This window comes from Juglans microcarpa x Juglans regia, chromosome 2D, assembly GCF_004785595.1.
Source record: "Juglans microcarpa x Juglans regia isolate MS1-56 chromosome 2D, Jm3101_v1.0, whole genome shotgun sequence".
Lineage (NCBI taxonomy): Eukaryota > Viridiplantae > Streptophyta > Magnoliopsida > Fagales > Juglandaceae > Juglans > Juglans microcarpa x Juglans regia.
Genome location: NC_054596.1, coordinates 14,159,181 through 14,180,948, shown reverse-complemented (window position 1 = coordinate 14,180,948; position 21,768 = coordinate 14,159,181). Strand labels below are relative to the sequence as shown.

Here is a 21,768-nt window from a genome sequence, read left to right as displayed (position 1 = left end):
TTTACGTTGGAACGTTTTTGCCACTAACATCTAAATGCTACATTCAAACATCTCCGAGCAAACGTTCATATTAATCATGTGAAGCAAAAACAACAAACATCTAATTTTTTTATGTTCAAATGTTAATTGGTCGGGTTAACGTTTGAACGTTAGTTTTTACGTGTGAACGTTACTTTTTGTGATAGATTTTAATTATCACAAAAAAAACTTCACGTTCGAACATTACATCTCACAGAAGACTTCTAATCGTCACAAAAAAAAAAAATGTGATGGTTGAACAGTAAACCGTCATAAATTACGTTCTTTGACACCTTTTAGATAACGGTCGTGGTGACGGTTTCAAACCTTCACAAAATGTATTTGTGCTGGTTTGCTTATTTTGTGACGGTTTCGTCCGTCACAAAAGCCAAAATCTGTTGTAGTGAATCACCATGCTATGAACAAGCTCATGCCAATACTCATAAGCTCAAAACCCCATCAGCATATCAAGAATCAAAAGCACAACGAAGAATAATGCTCATCAACAAGTGCACAAGTTGCTCCTTTTTTTCCTTCTACAAAGAGGACGGTATCCCAAAAACTACCAATCAAAACTACAACTTTAATCACAAATTACAACCATGGACTCTCAAACCAAAAATTGAGTCAAACCTATTTTATCTCTCTCGCTTATATGATATACCAAAGTTTGTTATCGTTTAATATTTTCTTGAATAATTTTATTTGAAGGAATCTACACTACATGCCATCTACGTAGTATAATTTGATTTTGAAAATAAATTTTAAAATTTGAATATTATAAAGCTTACTCTTTTCTTAGGCAAAAAAATAAGGTCAATTGTAAGAAAGCCACATTACTAGGCATCCTTTATTCGACGATGAAAGATTCTAAATTTAGTCAGGCTAATTGAGTTTATTTTATGTAACAAGTCATTAGGGTATATATAATTTTCAAATTCTGATATTGATCAGTTTCATTCCATATATATAATTAAAACAAATAATGGAGATATACCCTCCTCATTGTAAAATTTTTAGCTAATATTGATCAACCCGAAGCCGCTTTTTTTGGATAGCCATACCTTTGTTTGTTGGTTTTGTTTCTATTTCTAGCCTGAAAATTATATATATAAAGGATTGCCTCTCCCCACAAGGCTCAACATCGATCGGCACTGCACAGCTAGCATTGATCCCACGGCTCAACAATCAACATCATGAGGTTCTTCGCAGCAGTTTTGATCCTCTTTCTGGTTTTCCTTTCTTTCCATTCAGGTACTTTACCAACATATCTTCTCTTAGTTATTTCATATTATAAATGATTTCAAGTTCTAATTGGAACTTAAAAAGGGAGAGCCGGAGAATTAACAAAGACAGATATTTAAAGCAGATTCTATAATATTAATAGGAGAAATGATAACTACAGTCGTGAATATATAAGTACTGCACAATCAATTGAAAAAAATTGAATAAATATGAAATTTACATAAAAATAAATTAATTTTTTAATAATAATTTTTTTTTAAATGACTATACGACACTTATACATTACACCACTACATTACCATTACTCTATTAATAGAGTTAGTTGTTTGTACGTAATGTAACATGTGTTTTTGTTTTGCACAGGTGAAAGCTACTCGAAAATCTGCAGGGATAGTACTAATGTTCCCGAGGAGCTGTCGTCTGCGTGCAAGTTACCACAATGTGATCAGTATTGCGCAGAGCAGCACCCTCACCCCGAGAGTTGGGGAAATTGCGTAGACAATGCCTGCCGGTGCTCTTATGTTTGCGACAATAATTAAAGCTGCTTCAAAACACGAGCTCCAGCTCGATCTATAATATGGCTGGCTTTCTCTTCAATAATATATAGCATATCTATTACGTATTGGTACTCATGTACCAATTAATTGTCAAAGTTGGTTGACATCGTGTTCTCTTATATATGTTGGCATGCTGATCATGCTTTTTATATATCTATATATATATTTATATTCATATTGCGAGAGAGAGAGAGAGAGAGAGAGATTTGTGGTACGTACGTACCTGGATTATTATTTTTGTAAATGGAACTTCTGTTTCAGATTTCGATTTGTGCTGCAATAATGGTGTTCACGAATTTACATGCTCAAGTTGCATGCTCAAGCAATAAACTTGCTAATTTTAACCGTTTGGATGAGTTTTAGGCAGGTTTGGGGGAAAAGACAAAACACAAAAGACAAAATACAAAATTCTCATTTTATCATTATAATTTTTTTAAATTTTTATACAAAATATAATAAACAATTCAACATTTTCAAATCCTAATTCAACTTTTTCAAATCTCAAAATAATAATAATATTAAAAAATAATATTTTAAACTTTCATAAAAAACTAAAAATTATTATCTCACTCTCTAAACCTACCTTCAAATTGGAGAAAAATAAATAAGATTTGTTGGGTTTGCTCTTTTGAATCCCACATTGATGGGAGAAGAGTGAGGGGCAAGGCTCATGGCCTATATAAGGGAGCTTAGTTTCCTTGATAAAGTACATCAAGTTATAGGCTTAGCTAGTAACTCATGACTCTAAAAAAATTTTCTATTGATCTTTTTTGTAAAATGGAAAGAGCTGAGAGTTAAAATTTTATTAATGAAAAAAGTTATGTGGGTGTCCTTGGAGTGAGAAAAAAATTATGTGATTGTAACAATTTTTTATATAATGGATTTTCTTCTTTGGATCTGGTGATTTTTCTCCAATTTGAAAGTTTTCCACGTAAATTCTTATATTGTTATTATTTTTCTTGATATTCCTGTAAAGGGTGGATCCTGATGGGTGAATTTGGTAAGTCCAAATTTCCAACAAGATTATCAATATTGATGAGTAATGCTACTCATAATCACAATTTTATCATCCTTCTATCATCTTGTGATTTTGCATTAGATGATTGAAGACTATTTATTATATTTTACTTGTGAACCTATCATCTAATATTACATCATGAAATGATGAGAGTATGATGAGAAAATAGATGATGAATAGATTTTTTTCATTATTTTAATTTATATTCTAACATTATTTCTCACTTGTGGACCAAACTATCATTCAATTAGTAAATCTCAAATACGTAAAATATTTAATTTAAATCATGAGGCAGAGTGTGGAATTAGGAATTAAATTCAGAATCTGATCAACCATCTAGATTAGAATTAATACGATAATTTTCTCTAGATGTAGTACAACTTCCGACCACTCTTCAATGTGAAAACTTTATCTCATCTGTTGAAGGCCATGAGCCCATGTAGGATTGAAAGGCCCCGTATGCAAGAGTGTAAAGGAGAATGGGAGAGTTGTCAACTATAAGGCTTGATTGATCATAGAGCAAAGATGAGATATAAAGTAATGGAAAGGGACTTGAAGAGGGGTGAAAGGAAACAAAGAGAAGGGTTCTGCTGCGGATTAGTACTGTTTATCCGGTTTCAACTCCAATATGGCCCGCAATCCAGATTGAGTTCCAACCCGAATTATCACGGGTTATGACCCAGTTCAGTACCTGGATGAATCCGAATTTTAGAAATCCGGGTACCGGATTGCACCAGGTGTTTTTTTTTTTTTTTAAATAAAAGTTCATATTTGGTTAAATTTAAAAACACATAATTTTTTTTTTTAGTAAAAGCCTATATTTTATTAAAGATTTTTCAAGAAAAATCCATGTTTAAAAGCATAATTCTTTTCATGTAAAAGCCTATATTTATTTAAAAAATCTCAAAACAAAAAATGTTAAAAATCAAGTTGAAACCCATAATTTCAAACAAAAATTTCAAAACAGAGAGGGATCTGCTCTCATTGGGCTGGGAATTGGGATGAACTTTTGTAGGGAAAGGGAATCAGATCACTCTGAGACCACTTTTCTCAGAAAACTCGTGAATGTAGAGAGATTAGTGAGAATGAAGAGCTTGTATCAAACCTTATTTATAGTGAATTTTATACGCAATACCGGTAGACGTAGGCCTCAAAGTCAAACCACATAAATACTTGTCTTTTTATTTTCAGTCATTTATCATTAAGCAAGTCATAAATGAGCCATTCCAAGCACAACACCACCGAGAACCATCACGAGAGAGGAGAGGGTCCTCTGATCATATTGTTGAGGTTGAAAAACGCATCAACATCATCAAATTTTCACAATTTTATTAAATAGTTGAAATAATTATTATCCGATTGCATTTCTGTTTTGGTGAACGATTGAACTGCACAACAGGAACAATTCTCTTTTGCGAGCAATCACTGATGTTAACCAAAAAAAAACCACAGACAAACACATGACTAAAGGGTGTAGACAAAACTTAGTGAGAAGTCATAACAGAGGATTTACTAATTGTAGAAGAGCACTGAAATGATTATATTGCAACCGATGTATCATTAAAAAAAAAAAAAACTGGCCATTATTTATACTCTGTTTTCGAGCAGGCATAGTTCCGGAGCAAGGAATGCTCTGTTGGGCATGCAAAAGCTTTTCTAATATTACATCCACATCCTCTTCAAATACGACTTCAAGCTTCATATCAGCAACATCAAGGACCATGATTTGAGTCTGTAAACATTTATCAGGCCAACATCAAAGGACATGATGTCAAAAGTACACTGCAAGTTTACAAGATACGATTATCTGCAAAATCCATTCGATGTAAAAGCTATCTAATTGCTTGGCTCCGAAGTTGACTGAACTCATGGGTACACACCCAGAATGAAGTTCTACAACCAGTAGCACGGCCTTTTTCTTTTTCGGATAAGTGATATCGAGTAGATGTTAGTTAAGAAGCAGCGAGTTGACAATTGATATGGTTTGAGTTTGATTCTTCAACTCAATTAGTAGTTACTTCTAGGACAAGATGTCAAGCACACTACAATTAGAACAACATATGATTTATCTGCAGAATGAATTTCATGAAGAGGATATTCGCATGCTCCAGTGCTAAGGATCATATGTGCATTTAAATTACGATAGTATGAAAGCCATAAATCAATGTAATATGCATTTAGCATTTCAACAATTAATATGCTCAAGTAAAAAGAAAGGCTAAATTTGCAGCATGTATATTGACTGACATGTCCAGAATTACAAAAAAACTGCTAGATGTCCTATGCATTAAGAGTTATCTTCACAAGAGCAATCCAATAAATGACCCTTGTAAGCTACCAACAATTTCTCCGCATCATTTCCAAACTTCGCTATGAACTTAGCCAAGAACTCCTCCTCCGTTAAAGACAAGACGTGAATAAAACTTGGCTCCCTCTTCAACAGCCTTTCGGAGTTAATAACCTGCAGAACCATGTACCGAGGCATCACTCTTTTCTCCATGCTATACATCAAACATGAAGGTATACGAACTAACACAGACTTTTCCAAGTTAATGGTATTCATGAAGAACTCAAATCCGAGCTTTAGCTTCTCCTCGGAGGTCCTAAGCAAACCAGGTGCCTTTCGAAACATTTGCATACATTCTTCTGAAGAAAACCCGGAACTCTGAAACAATTCCAATTTCCTCGTGAAAGTCTCATTGCTCATGCAACTAACTGTATAAAGCGCATAAACCAACATCCTCGAATTGACAGCAAAACCCATGTCTAGTACCCGAGAAACAAGATCTCTAAGCTTGGATTCCTTAATAGTAAAAAGCCAAGGCTGCCTAGTCAAAAGCATTGAAAGCTGAGACCCTACAATACCACAACTCTTCAAGAAGGCAATATTGCCCATCAACCCTGATTCAGGGTCTCCCCTCACCACCTTATTGCACCGCCGAAGAACACGGAAAAGGTCTTGGTTATCCTCATCGTTGGACAAGATATTCTTGATAATTTCAATGCAGGGTACCAATCTTCTCTCCAAACTCACGTTCAAAAGCATGGAATTCCTGGAAATGAACTTGCCCAGCTCAGAACCAACAAGACCCAGCTCCTGGAAAAACTCAATCTTGGGCTTAAGGGTCTTGTCTATATCAGAGAACAGAATTTGTGGGGACGTGCGGACTGCGGATCGAATGTCCGACTCGGAGAATCCGAGATTTTGGAAGAAGAGAAGTAGGGACCCGGGCTTCTCGGGGGATTTGACCCAATAATACCTGGTCGAGATAGAGAGGGCTTCGGTTTCGGTGAATTTGAAGGTGTTGATTAGATAATTGGTAATGGGAGAGTTATTTTCCCGGATTTGGGTTTTGGCTTTGGTGGATGAAGAAAGAGAGTACCAGAAGAGAAATTGGAAGGGTTTGATCGAGTCTGAAACAAACCTTTTGTAGAAATGGTAAGGTGGAGGAATGGAGAGGGATTTGAGAGCTTGCATTGACAATGCGATGCTGTGGACCATGGAGAGAGAGAGAGAGAGAGAGAGAGAGAGCGAGCGCGCGAGCGAGTTAGGGTTTATTTGAGGTCTTCTCTTAACGAGGCGTACTTAAACGACAGATAGACTGAATCAGCTTAAACGACACATGCTTAAACGACAAAACCGCAATTGCAGCTGGAATCAGCTTCTGTTCTAAATGTTTCCATAGACACCATTAATCCCTGGCTCATCAAAGCAAAGTAAAACCGTATTTTTTGAGAAGCAAAGCCCATCTACTGTTTCTACTTCGGGACTCTTTTTACACCTTCTACTATGCTTGGTCACGCAGATGATTGTTTCAGATATTAACACCCTTATCTTCCAAAAAAGCTATGCATTTTCAGGTCCGTTGAAGTTCTTTCTCCCATAGATTTGTAGTGTTGGGCCATTCATGCATTTGACAAAGTCTGCCTCTGTCTGCCGGTAGTCTTCAACGGAGACAATCACAGGCAAATTCATAATCAGTCCTCTCATATTACTTAAATAATAAGATTTAATTTATAAAATTTAAATTTTAAAATTTATTTTTAAAATCAAATTATGAAATTTAAATACTTGCTTCCGAATGAAATAACTATTTTAGAAAAGCCTAAGAGTATTTTCATCTCATTCCCCATAAAATTTTCTATAATTTAGCTAAAAACTACATTCTCTAAAATTTTTTTCTAAATTTTACTCATCTTTAAAAAACATCATATATCTCATTTCCAATAATTTCTCTATTCTATTAAAATAATATTTTCTACTATTTCTTTATTATTTTTTTCTCTCACTTCAAACTTAACTACTCAATATTTTTTCTTACGTTTGGAACTATTACTCTAGTGAATATTTTAAACAAAAAATTAAATTATTTTTTTGTGGATATGATAATATTTTTAAAATTAATTTTTTTTTATATATTTTAGTAATTATTTAAATTATTTTTAAAATTATTATTTAAAACTATAATAAATATGAATATCAAAGAAAGTGTAGATGATTGGAAGAAAAATTTATTTTATTTATTAGAATAAAATATTGATAAAAGATGATTTAGAGAATGAATAGGGAACCACTATTCATCCCCTAAACCTTTTTCCTAAAATAGGTATTCAAATGTAAGAGTGATTTTAACCAAAACCGTAAACTGAGCATCAAATTATAGGGAAAACAGTATTATGGGGCACCGGCTACGAATACTCTAAGGGTGTCATAGAATCTAAAACCTCAACAAATATAGGTTACCTGGCTTGTAACAAAAGACTCCCATGCGTAGATTGATGCAATTGATCTCTTTAGGTTACAAAATTTTTTCCTGTGGGAATGCAGAGCCGATAAAAAATCATAGTAAAGTAGATCCTATACAAATTACATTCCAAATAGACTTTGAGAGAGCTCGATCGGCAATAGAAAGAAGAGAAGGTGTTATGGTCAGTTCAATAGATGGAAGAGGGAAAAGCGCTGAATCTGGAGCTCATCGAGTGTATTGCAAGGGAGTTAGTTACTTGTTAGTTGATCATGTGTTAGTCACGTGTTTACTTGAGGGTTAAATGTACTATTGAGTCCTTATTTACTCATTGATGATTACTATAATACCCTTAGTATTCAACTGCCATTAACAGACGTGATTGTCTATAAATACTGAAGCCTTCATTTGTATCGATTACATTGAAAAGTTAATAAGAATTCCTTTGGAGGTTCTTGATCCCTCGAAGATCAGTGTGTTCATTTCCATTGTTGTGTGATAATTCTCTAATATACTATTACAATTGGCATTAGAGCAGTTCGCAATTCTGGACAATTTTTTTCGAGAATGGCAGAAGGCACATGGTTTAAAGACCTGGAGAAGATGGCTCTTGGGTTGAAGCAACATCAAGAACTGCAAGAGAAGGGAGTCGCAGATCAGATGCACTAGATGGTCTAAATTCCAAGATGGATCTTTTGTTGGAAGTTGTGAATGGGGAACCAAATGTTTGGAATGGGAGTGGAAAAAATGGTGATGGGGCACAGTCTGAGAACTTGAATGTGACTCCTGGAATGCAATTTCGAAGTATTAAGTTGGATTTTCCAAGATTCGATGGAGAAAACCCAACTGGATGGCTTTATAACGAAAATCATCATTTTGCCTTACACCCTATGCTAAATGGTCAGACGATATTGATAGCCTCATTCTATATGGATGGGAGTGCATTAGTATGGTTTCAAGATGCTGAGAAAACTGGTTCTTTCAATACTTGGAATTCTTTTGTTGAAGCTATGCAGTTAAGATTCAGGAGCTCTTTTTACGATGACCCTATGGAGGCACTTACAAGATTGAGGCAAAATTTTACAGTTGGGGCATACAAGACTCAATTTGAAGTGCTCTCAAACAGATTGAAAGGTTTGTCTGAAAATTATAAGCTTTCTTGTTTCTTGAGTGGCCTTAGAGACAAGATAAGATTGCCTGTGAGAATGCTACACCCTCAGAATTTGAATACTGCCTTTGGATTGGCAAAGATCCAAGAGGAGTATATCACTAGTACTCGGGGAAACAACAGATTCTAGTCTTCCTATGTTTCTGTTCCAAGGGAAGGCAGCAATACGATTTTTGGTAATTCTGTTAGAAAAGAGGGATTCTCTAGACAAAGGAATAATAGCTTCAAACCCTCAGTTCCATTTCAGAAAGTGACACCAACTGAGATGAAAGAAAGAAGAGACAACGGTTTGTGTTATTTATGTGAGGAGAAGTGGAATCCTAGTCACAAGTGTTGTTGCAAGAAGCTGAGAAGGAAGGGGGTGATCAACAAGATTTGCATGAAAATTATGAAACTATAATGGCAGAATGTTAGATGCCTGAGATCTCACTGCATGCAATTGCAGGCTGCTTGAGCTCGAGAACTATGAGAATTAGTGGCAAAGTTAATGAATGCTCAATGGTGGTGCTTGTTGACACTGGTAGTACACATAACTTTCTTGACACTATGATAGCAAGAAGAGTGGGATTAGCTGTCATGAAAAGTGGAAAGATTGAAGTTAGGGTTGCAAATGATGAAAGGATTGCTGGTGAAGGACTGGTTTAGAATATACAGTTTCAGATGCAAGGTCATCATTTCAACACTGATTTTTTCTTGCTACCTTTAGGGGATGCGATGTTGTGGTTGGTATGCAATGGCTAAGAACTTTAGGTCTTGTTTTGTGGGATTTTACTAATCTTACAATGACTTTTGAACATACTTAAGTTCTGTGACTCTTATAGGCTTGAGTTCTAGTAAGTCTGAAATTGTTGAAGATGACCAGATTTGTCAATTGACTATTGTGGAGAGGAAAGGAATGCTACTTCAAATTGTTCAAAATGAGACAAACCAAGATGTTGGAAGACATGATTCTGATATTGAGGCAGTCCTAGCAAGATTTGGCAGTGTATTTGATGAGCCAAAGGGCTTGCCTCCTAGAAGAGTTAAGGATCATCAGATACTCTTAAAGAAAGGACCATGCAAATATCTGTTAGACCATACAAGTATCCTTTTTTCCATAAAGCTGAAATAGAAAAAAAGTCAAAGAGTTATTGTATGCAGAAGTAATTAGAAGAAATCCATCCCTATTTTCTTCACCTGTTCTTTTGGTGAGAAAAGTTGATGGTTCATGGCGTATGTGTATAGATTATAGGGGATTAAATAAGGAAACAACTAAACATAAATTCTTTATCCTTGTAATTGATGAACTCTTAGATGAATTACATAACATAGAGCCTCGATTTTTTCAAACTTAGACCTTAGATCTAGGTACCACCAGATTCGTGTGAGAGATGGGGATATTGAAAAAACTGCATTCGAAACACACCAAGGGCATTATGAATTCTTGATTATGCCTTTTGGCTTAACCAATGCCCTAGCCACTTTTCAATCTTTGATGAATGAGGAATTCCAACCCTTCTTGAGAAAGTTTGTAACTATTTTTGTGATATATTCATATATAGTAACTCTAGAGAAGAAAATTTAGATCATCTTTCAGTTGTGTTGGAAACTTTAACAAAGAATACTCTTTTTGCCAAAAAGAGTAAGTGCATATTTGCTTGTGGTGAGATTGAATATTTGAGACATTTGGTCTCTGCAAAGAGTGTAAAAGCATATCCATCAAAGATCAAAGCAATGACAGATTGGCCCTTACCAAAATCTCTTAAGTTACTAAGTGGGTTTCTTGGTTTAACGGGTTATTATAGAAAGTTTGTTAAAGGGTCTAGCTTAATTTCTGCACCATTGACGGATTTGCTGAGGAAAGATGCATTTTTGTGGAAGGATGAAGCTACTAAAGCCTTTGAAGAATTGAAGAAAGCAGTGACAAACCCACTTGTTCTGGCCTTGCCAGATTTTTCAAAGCCATTTTTGTTGGAATGTGATGCTTCTGGCAGAGGGATTGGTGTTGTCTTAAGTCAGGAATGGAGGCGTTTAGCATTCTTGAGTCAAGCTTTGAAGGGAAAATCATTGGACCTCTCTATATATGAAAAAGAGTTACTTGCAATTTTGTTGGTTGTGAAGAAATGGAGGCCTTACCTGTTGGGAGCTGTGTTTGTAATTAAAATTGATCAACAAAGTTTGAAGTTTCTATTGGAACAGAAGATAAGAACTCCATCTCAATAGAAATGGATTACCAAGTTGCTTGATTATGATTTTACAATTGAATATAAGCATGGGAAAGATAATGTGGCTGCAAATGGTTTTTCTATAAGAGAAGAAGTGGAGGAAAAAGCTATTGAGTTGTCGGCTATCACAGTTCTTGAGATCCACTGTGGTTAGAGTAGCTGAGACATTCATACTTGAATGATGAAGAGATTTCAGTAATTTGTAAGATGCTACAGGAGGGCAAGCTTTCTAATAAGAAGTTTGAGTTGAGAAATGGGTTGTTATTAAAAAATGGGAGGCTATTTTTGTCATCTTTATCACATATGAAGGAGCAAGTGTTGTAGTTTATACACAATAGTACCTTTGGAGGACATTCTGGTTATCAAAAATCATTGCATAAAGCAAGGATGGATTTTTTATGGAGTGGCATGAGAAGAGACATAAAGAGGTTTATAAGAAAATGTCAGGTTTGTCAAAGATGTAAGACATAAAACTTACAACCTATTGGGTTATTGCAGCCTTTGCCAATTCCTAGCAGATCATGGAGTGATATCTCCATAGATTTTATTGATTCCTTGCCATGTTCAAAAGGGTTCTCTGTTATTTCGGTGGTAGTAGATAGACTCATAAAATATGCACATTTCTTACCTTTATCTCATCCTTATACAATTGTATCTGTGGCTGCTATATTCATATATCAGGTATTCAAGTCACATGGTATGCCAACTGCCATTGTAATTGATAGGGATGTAGTTTTTACAAGTAATTTCTGGAAAGAGATGTTTAAATTGCAGGGAACTAGACTGCACTTTACCTCTGCCTATCATCCACAATCAGATGGATAGACTAAAGTGGTTAATAAGTATGTGCAACAATACCTAAGATGTTTTGTCAGTGAGAGACAAAAACAGTGGGTGCATTGGCTTCCTTGGGCTGAATGGTGGTATAATAGATCAGTTCACTCATCTACTAAAATGACTCCATTTGAGGCATTATATGGTGCTCCTCCTCCCACTTTAATTCAGTATGTTGATGGTACTACTCAGAATGAAGCTGTGGGAATGGAATTAAAGTCAAGAGATGAGATATTAATTATGTTGAAAAAGAATTTGCTTGCTGCTCAGGTTACTATGAAACAACAATACGATAAGCATCATACTCAAAGGAAGTTTCAAATGGGTGATTTTGTTTATTTGAAGATGCATAAGTATAAATAGCAGATTGTGAGCCAAGTCAATAGATCCAAGCTAGCAGCCAGATACTGTGGGCCATTCAAGGTTCTAGAACGCGGGAGGTAGCTTACAGACTTGAGTTGCCACCAAATTCATCAGTTCATCCAATATTTCATGTCTCAAGGCTGAAGAAATATATTGGGCCTGATTCTTAGATTTCTCCTGTGTTGCCATTAGTTGATTCGCATGGGATTTTCAAGGTGGAACCAGAGGCTATACTTGACAGAAGAAGGACTGATGTGGATAACAAGCCTTTTATCGAGCTGTTGTTGAAGTGGCGGGATGTAACTGAGGACAATTCCACTTGGGAACCTGTGGAACAGTTAAGAGCTCATTATCCTGACCTTGTGGGCAAGGTCATTTAAAGGGAGGGTAGTTGTTATGGTCAATTCAGTAGATGGAAGAGGGATGAGTGTTGAATCTAGAAGGGAGCTTATCGAGTGTATTGCAAGGGAGTTAGTTACTTGTTAGTTGATCATGTGTTAGTCACATGTTTACTTGAAGGTTAAATGTAGTATTAAGTCCTCATTTACTCATTGATGATTACTATAATATCCTTAGTATTCAACTGTCGTTAACAAACTTGATTGTGATATCCTGTATTTTAGTGTATTTATTTTTTTGTGAAAGATTATTATTTTTTTAATTAATTTAAATATTGGTTCTCCTGTCTTAAATTTATTGGATTTCTCGTTGGATTTATTTTATAATTCTTAAGTTGTGAAATTTACTTCGATGTGCTTTCTTGATATTAATTAGTGTTTGCATTTAAATTTGCTCTTTGCTTCAATGAATAATTTTATTGTTGGACCTTAATTATTTTATTTTATTAATATTGAGTTGCAATGTTTTTAATTGGCTTTTATTTATTTTTATTGTGCCTTTTTCTTTTGTTGGACTTTTCTATTTTTCAGATTGGGCCTGTTTAAGTGTATTTTAGTTTCTTTTGGGTCCCAGCCCATTTATCGTACCTTACCCATGAGCCCAAATACATGGAATGGACCAGTAAGCCCAAGCCGACGCAACCAGGAAGCAGTTTTCACTTCCATATCTCATGCACGTACGTGATCTTCGCATCTAGGGTTTTAATCAACTCTATAAATGCATGTTTGTTTTTTCTCAAAAGAAGTTGCCGCAGCAACCCATGCATAGCTGCACTCCACACTGCCATCAACAACTACACCGACCTCCGCCCCGCACCGTGCACTTTTGCAGTGCACCACCCACGGCCAGCACGGGTCGAACTCGACCAAGGGTACTCAGATCACGACAAGAGACCCACCCACCGTGAGCGACTCCACGAAAGCCCAATCTCGCGTATGTCCACCGCACGGAGCCACCCTACCCAAACCTCAACACCACTGAAGCTCTTCCACGCCGCAACCCACACGGTAAGCCCCCTGTACGACAAAAGACACTGCTTCACTACCACCGAAGGACCCCTGTTTTTAATACTCGAAACAGAGCAATCTTGACTTAACCAACCCACAACCCTTAAGCCACCGCCCACGCCGTTTGCCTCAGCCTCAAACAACATCACTACCCAGCCATTGAGCTCACCACTGTCGACCTCCACCTAGCCCTTTGGTCTGCCGCGCGCCACCTCAGGCTCACGGTGAGTTTCATTCTCTCTCGCGCTGAGCTCTCACTCCGTCTCTCTCTCTCTTTTTCTACATAAGGCTCCTCTCTCTCTCTCTCTCTCTCTCTCATTAGTTGTTCTCTCTCTCTAACTAGTGTTCTGCCGCCGCCCCCACCGACGTAAACAACCGCCCAGCTCGCCACCTTCGTGCCCTTCATCGCTCGGTGAGTATGGCCCATACGAATTTATAATGTGATTTATATGAAACTGTCATTTCCAAAAGGGTCCTTATGTGTTTTGTTTAATCCCTATAATACCCTTATCATCAGACTAATTATAGGTTTATCATGATTCGGTTTATATATTAGTAGGTTTTGTTTTAAAATACAAGATTTTATAAAGGAAATAGAGAAAGATTTGAGATATTATTATTGATAATATATAAATTTTAAGAAGTATATAGTAAGTGCAAAATTTTATTTAGAGATCTTTAAAGAGAAACTAATTAGTCTATTTTTATTAAATGAAATTTTTACTTCCTAACTTTTAATCAGTTTTGTTATATATTATGTTAAGAGATTTTTTTTAAACTAGAGATGTATTTTTGTGGCATAGTTGTATTTAGTATAATTTTATTATGCAATTTAGAAATGACTTAGAGTATAATAGTGAGAGAAATTAAGTGGATATTGATGGTTTTAGAAAATGATGATATTTTAGGAATTATGAGAATTTTAGGTTTTGTGGTTTTAAAATAGGTTCTTTTAGTATTTTAGGTTTAAATATCGAAATAAGTGGTTGATTGGAAATTTACGGGAATTACTTGATTATTTTATAGGTGATGATTGTTAATTGTTAGACATTTTTTAGGAAAATTCTAAAAGGGCTAAGAAGTCCAAGTAAGCAGGGTTCCTATACTAGACTTTGTATAAAATAAAATAAACTAAGGTTATTTTTGAAAAATGTGCATGTTTTAATATGAAAAGAAATCTAAAGCGACTTCAGTTATTTGTTCTGCATTACTCATGAATTTCTGTATAAGAATAAAATATTTTCTTGCATGACTAGTGTAGACATGAGCTTATTTTTTGCATTCTGTTATTGAATTGAGAAAAATGAGCGAATATGAAAATTTGATAAATTTTGCATGTAACGTGAAGATGTTCTGAATCTGTTTTGGAAAATGTGAAATGATCTGAATCTCAGTACTATGTTTTGATATGATGTGGCATCTGAAAAACCTTTGGCATGACTTTTTGATTCTGTTATAATTCTGATTCTGATTATGATATGGTGATTCTGATTCTGTTTTGCTCTGATATGTGGCCCTGTCACGGGATACAATAGTGACCTCTGGCCCTGTTTCGGGATACAATAGTGACCTTTGGCCTTGTCACGAGAGATAATAGTGACCTCTAGCCCTCCACGGGATATAATAGTGATTTTCTGTTCTGAGTGCAATCGTTTTATTAACATGGTGATTTATGTTCTGCTTGGCTTTTCACAGGGTGCACAACTCTACCACGGGGGTTAAACATAATCTCTGTTCTGATATGATGCTCTGATATGATATGATAAGATGAAGATGTTCAGTCATGTTGTGCCAAAGGAGTCTTTGAATATGAAAAGTTGGTTTCTGAATATAAAATGTTTGAAAAGTCATTCTGATTTTCTGATAATATGTATTTTTGAGATTTGCATATTGATACTGAAATGTTTTATTTCTGCATTTTGAACTCTGTGAAAAATGCTCATGTTTACACGCTAGTATATGTCCTCTACTTACGGAGTTGTTGATAACTCACCCTTATCTCTATATATTTTTTTAGATGATTTTGAATAGTTCAGCTAAGGATCAGGATTATAGAGCATCGATAAGATGATTATTTAAGAATAGTGGATTACTCATATAGGATTCCTGAGAATCAGCGGATTTTATTAAGAGATTTTTGTAGTATTCTGATGACTTTATATTTTTGGAGTCTGTAAATGTATTGAGGAATTGTGAGTTTTAAGTTACAGGGAGTAACTCTTTGATCCCTACGGGACCGGGGTGTTACATTGATTGTCTATAAATACTAAAGCCTTCATTTGTATCGATTACATTGAAAAGTTAATAGAAATTCCTTTAGAGGTTCTTGATCCCTTGAAGATCAGAGTGTTTCATTTCCATTATTGTGTGATAATTCTCTAGTATACTGTTACAGAAGGAAACCTTGAGTTTGCTAATGCATCCACAAGGCAGTTAGCCTTTCTATCTAGAGTCTATATACGTCTTTAGATGATCTTGTAACCTCATAATGTTTGTCCAAACTTGGGTTGAAATGGAAAGGTGGGCAGGGTATATATCATGTTATGGTTAATAAGCTCTACTCCACCGCAGTCACTGGCAGGCAATAATTCATTGTTCAAAATCGTAATGTACCTAATACTTCAATAATCAAATATACAATAGTGTATGTGTATACACACACACACACACACACACACAATAGTGTAATTTCGTAACTGGGCAGGAGCATGACAACTTACAAAGTCAAACATCAGGGACACGTTGCATTTCTCATTCATCTTCATCCAATATTATTTAGATAAGAGAGAGAGAGAGAGAGAGAGAGAGAGAGAGATTGTTGGAAGGAACTGTTGATTGAACCTTATAAAAGCAGCAAAGATACAAATAAATCTTTGTAGAGAAGCTAAAATGAGCATATTTCTAATAGGTTGTGATGCCACTTTTCGACCAATAGTCAAATTGATAGAAAATTAAATAAAGGGAAAAAGTCGCTTGGGAAACCAGAGGTTCTTGATATTGGATTGGTACTACTCCATTACAAGTAAGAACACAATCAACATGGCTAGAGCCCAAGGCATGAATGTCCATTTCTTGTACGGGAAAGGGAAGTAGTTGTTTGGTGATGTTAGGAATCCGGCGATGACAGAAAATCCTAGAAGTAAAGAGGAAGATGAAGATAAAAGTGAGAACTAAAGATGGGTTGGACGAAATGAAGTGAAAGGAATACTTCAACAAGAAACAGCGTCGTTGGGATTCAAGTGAAGCACATCATTTTGAGAAGTTAAGCAAAATATGGCATTAGGGTAAATTCTGGAGGGTTCTATCGTTGTTGAGAATTTCACACAGTATTTTAGTTAATGTGTAGTTTGTAGTGGTCTTTGTAATACGCAGTGTTTAGGACTTCAAAACACCAAATGGTGTGCTTAGTTTACTGTCAAGCGTTTTTGCACATCAATGAGCACCAACTGGTACACCTGTATCGTTTAATGAAATGATTCATTTTCATTTTTATGGGATGAACGAGTTTTGGGCTGGGAGAGAATTTGGCATGAAATGGGAAGACGAGACGAGCATGCCCTGAATTCAATGTCGTTGACTTTGGTCTCCAACTCGAAGACAATTTAGGAAGCGGCAACCTTTGCAACTTCATTGAGCATGACCAATGGTCTGATTCACCCCATGAATGCGATATCTTTGGCAAACCAGGTGGCGATAAATACGACCCTTCACTCAACTGCAAGACGATGTCTCAGTCGCTAGCATGCCAAAGCTTCCTCTACCGAGTGAGCCATCTCTGGGTAAACAGTTGTGCTTGTCCCCACCACTTAGGGAAAGCACCATCATTGTGCGTCGGAGCAGAAACATAGGGAGATGAAGATTTCAAAGAAGAAGAAGAAGAAGATGGTGATGATGATGAAGAAGAAGAAGAAGGTTTGCAAAAAGAAAGCATTTGGGAGCTAAGAAAAAGTTGTGAAACCCAACATGCAGAAAGTACTGAAACTCAAACAACCCCACATCTCGGTGCTTTGTTTACTCATCTCAATTTTCTAATTTGAATTGTTTGGGTCAAACAGTTAGACCTCAGTTGAGGAGAGAAAACTCAACAAACAAGCCTAGAGCTTATCTCTCAAAGTTTCTAGTCCTTGACAAAACTCGAAGACATGGGTTGGAGAAATCGGGGTCAGAAACATGACAACCCATAATGTCTACGTATGATGTGACCTACACACAAGAGGAACAAAACAATGGTGGTTGTCACTATCGGAGAGCTTCTTGTCCCAAGTCAAGGACCAATAACATTTGGAGTACCTGAGACCGTCGACACAGAGGAGACTGTCTCGCACATAGGAGATTGTCGACATAAAGGAGACCAGCCGAAGGTTAGAGGAAGAGATTTAGGGTGGAATTTAAGGGAGAAGAGACAGACGAAAGGAGATGAAGGGATCTGAATTGAAGCTGATGTCTTCTTCTTCTTTCTCTTCTCTTCGTGTTTTTTTTAATGACATCTGATTGCTTAGTCCACCTCAAGCATTGGTACACAGTTGGTGCGCCGAACCGCTTGTACCTAGCAGAATTGTTAGAAGTTAGTTAGTCTGTTTTGGGGAGCCTCGAATATAGAGGAAGAGAACATTGAGAAGAAATTATCTGGAAAATTGCTAAGGCTTGATCTGTAAGGAGGTTGGGTTCCCTCGAAGAATCGGTTATCAATATACGAGTGACTTTGTCAAACATTTTCTCAAACACCTTTCGGTCATCTTGTATTTACATTCCACCTACCAACGTTTACAATCCATTCATCCCCTGTTTCATTGCAACAATTCACAACAGCACCATAACAGGTGAGGATCGGTTGTGATCGTGCCCTGAAATCTTGGACATAATTTTGGAAATCTCTGATGACGACAACCAATGCAAGATTAGCATGACGAGTAGCGGGATTGCCCGAAGCGACCAACTCATCTGAGATCCTTCGGATTTTGCAGCGCTCTCTTTAAAAAATGCCAAGATATACCAAGAAGGGTTGAGACGATCACGAGTATCCGAAGCAAAGGATATGGCACCGGGTCTCCAAAGATAAAAGAGGGTGGCCAAAATCGAGTCTCCAGATAGGAAGTCCCAGCATCTATGTTAGAGTAAAATATTTCTCATTGTATTTCTCTTATCTGTTATGTTGTACAACGGGTCCTTTATGTATGATTACAATAAAGAATATTCTACACCTAGCCAATGAAAATTTACAATTTGTTATACGGGATGGTTAGAACATATTCGTTTAGTACCTTCTAGAATATTGTGGTTGTTTTTGTATTTGTCTTGCTCACACTGCTGTGAGAGCTGTAAGCATTTTCTTGTGGTCCCATTTCTCATACTAGAAGGAATAGCAGCTGGTGCCTTAACATAGGCCCTCAAGTCAAGCGGCAAGGACGTCAGGAGAAAACTTGAACATATGTTTCTAAACCAAGTTGCTGACAGCGGTATAGTAAGAATGTCGACAAGTTGATCTTTACCAGAAATGAAAGTCACGGAAAAAGTAAAAATTGATTTCCACATGCTTAGTACGAGAATGACAGATGGGATTAGATGACAAGTAAGTGGCTCCCAAATTATCACAATAAAGGAGACGAGCACTAGTGAGAACCACGCCAAGATCCAGACATAGATGCTGAAACCAAATCACCTCAACAGTTGCATTGGCCACGACTTTGAACTCTGCCTCAGTGGATGAATGGGCTATAGTCGGTTGTTTCTTTAAAGACTAGGATACTAAAGTGCAACCAAGAAAAACACAATACCCACTTGTTGACCGACAATCATCGGGGCATCCAACCCAGTCGGCGTCAAAAAAAGCAGTCAGATTTAGTGTAGGAGACCAGGAGAGTTGAAGACCAACAAGAGAGGTGTGCTTGAGATATCACAATATGCGTTTGACTGCTTGCCAATGAGGGACTCTAGGAGTATGCATAAATTGACATACTTTGCTAACAACGAACGCAAGGCCCTGTGCTAAGATATAAAGTCAGATCTTTAAAGAGATTTTCATGCACTTAACTTCTCTGAGGTGGACATGGGAGGTTTAACCGGCTTTGCTAGAAGCATTTTAGTGCGCATCATTGATATATTTCTATTGTGTGAGAATCAAGCCACCAGAGTTGAACAAAGCTTTGATGCCCAGGAAGAAATGCAATTTTCCAAGATCATTAATGAGAAGGTTGACACATAGAGCTACAGTAAGACCATAAATGGCCTGGAGAGATGAACTAGTTACTAAAAGATCATCTACATAGACTAAAACAAAAATGGTAACACCCCCAAAATTCCGTAAAAACAATGAGGAATCTGCAGCAGAGATTTTGAAGCCAAGATCAGCGAGTCTGCAACTAAGGCATGAATACCATGCACGAGTAGATTACTGATGGCCATAAATGGCCTTATGTAACCTGTAGACATGTGTAGGGAAATGAGGATGAGAAAATCTAAGAGGTTGGGCCATAAACACAATTTCAAGTATAGATCCATGCAGAAATGCGTTCTGCACATTGTATTGCCGAATCGACCAGCCTTGAGACACTGCCAGTGCAAGCACTAGATGAATGATAGTTGCCTTAACTACCGGACTATATGTTTCTTCAAAATCAATGCTAAACTGTTGAAGAAAGCCTTTAGCGACTAACAAGCCTTCCAACGTTCAATGGAACCATCGACGAGGCGCTTAGTGCAAAAAATCCATTTATAAGCAACTGTGTTGGAGGACTCGGATGCTAGAACTGGGGACCATGTATCGTTAGCAAAGAGAGCATTAAACTCCTTTGCCATAGCCTCACACCGCTCCGGGTATTTATGCACAATAGTAAAATAAGTGGGAGTTTCTGGCATTGAAGAGGTGTCGCTGAGAAGTGCATGAGGAGGTGGCCATCAAACAGTACCATCGGTAAACTGATAAGGGTGAAGCGAATCAATCCGTGACCTGGTCATCATTGAGTGCATAGGTTGCCAAGAAACCGATGAAGAAGAAGTAGTTGGGGAAGACGATGAAAGTGTGGACGGAGATGGGCCTAGGATAGAAGGAGAAGAAGAAGATTTCACGTTAAAATTAAATATAGGAAGAGCAACGTGTGAGGTTTGTTCGGTGGGCTTGGGATTAGATAGAGAGGCAAATGGAAAAGCTAGTTTGTTAAATCTAACATCCTTAGAAATATAAGTGTGACCCGTGGGAATATGGTGGCAAAGAAAACCTTGATGGTCTGGACTAAGACCAAGAAAAACACAAAGAACAAGGAAAATTTACGAGTGTTATATGGAGTAGTTAGAGGAGAACATGAAGATCCAAAAACCTGAAGAGAATTATAATTAGAAGTTTTGTTGTGAAGTAGCAAAAAAGGTGAAGAGTAATTAAGAGAGGGAAAGGGTACAATATTAATTAGATGAATGGCAAGAAGAAAAGCATGTGGCCAAAAATTTAATGGTATTAAGGCATGGGCAAGAAGAGCTAAGCCGGAATCAACGATGTGACTGTGTTTTCTTTAAATAATGTCGTTTTGAGTGTGCATATGTGGACATGTTATGCGATTTATAATTCCACTAGATGATAGAAAATTTGAGAATGTCTGAAATTCACCACCACAATCAGATTGGAATTGTTTAATTTTTATATTAAATTGAAGTTCAACTTGTGCCTTAAATTTGAGAAAGATATCAAATGCTTGAAACTTGGATTTTAAAGGGAAAAGTCATATATATCAAGAAAAATTATCCATAAAGGCAATGTAAAATCGAAAACCATCATTAGATACATGTGGTGAAGGACCCCAAAGAACCGAGAAAATAAGATCAAAAGGGGTAGAAGATTTATTTTTTCGTGTGCATGCCGGAAGCCTGTGGGACTTGGCCTTTGCACATGCATCACAAAAAGGAGAGGACGTGGAGCGATCATAGGGCAGAGCATGATGTTGTAAAATGGAGCACACGATCTTGATGGATGGATGGCTAAGACGGTTGTGCCAAAATGGAATGGAAGAGAGTGTGTTGGATAATGCATGAGGCTGTGTGGATAGAAATGAGAAAAAGTAGAGGCCATTATGTGTGGTTCCAAGAAGTAGAGGGTTCCCAACTATGCAATCCTTGACACAGAAAGAATCAGAGAAAAATTCAAATAAGACATTATTGTTAAGACAAAATTGACGAACGGATATAAGATTCCTTTTGAAAGAAAGAACACAAAGTATTTTATT

At 36.7% G+C, this 21,768-nt stretch overlaps 2 protein-coding genes and 1 long non-coding RNA gene across 3 annotated transcripts; 1 reads left to right on the top strand and 2 right to left on the bottom strand.

The window, feature by feature from the left end:
- The first annotated feature begins 1,158 nt into the window (after nucleotides 1–1,158).
- LOC121250120 lies at nucleotides 1,159–1,924 on the top strand. The gene is made up of 2 exons (XR_005937716.1): nucleotides 1,159–1,272; nucleotides 1,627–1,924. It is a non-coding gene; the product is annotated as an uncharacterized LOC121250120 (long non-coding RNA).
- A 3,064-nt stretch (nucleotides 1,925–4,988) lies between these two features.
- On the bottom strand, nucleotides 4,989–6,411 carry LOC121250119 (transcription termination factor MTERF8, chloroplastic-like). Its single transcript, XM_041149059.1, has one exon. It carries the CDS (start codon nucleotides 6,338–6,340, stop codon nucleotides 5,126–5,128), a length of 1,215 nt encoding a protein of 404 aa, XP_041004993.1. The 5' UTR covers nucleotides 6,341–6,411; the 3' UTR covers nucleotides 4,989–5,125.
- Nucleotides 6,412–19,661: 13,250 nt separating this feature from the next.
- LOC121249285 (uncharacterized mitochondrial protein AtMg00820-like) lies at nucleotides 19,662–20,353 on the bottom strand. The gene is made up of 2 exons (XM_041147993.1): nucleotides 20,212–20,353; nucleotides 19,662–19,876 (listed from the first exon to the last, which is right to left on the bottom strand). The coding sequence occupies exons 1-2, from the start codon at nucleotides 20,351–20,353 to the stop codon at nucleotides 19,662–19,664; spliced, it is 357 nt and encodes a 118-aa protein (XP_041003927.1).
- Between the last annotated feature and the right edge of the window lie 1,415 nt (nucleotides 20,354–21,768).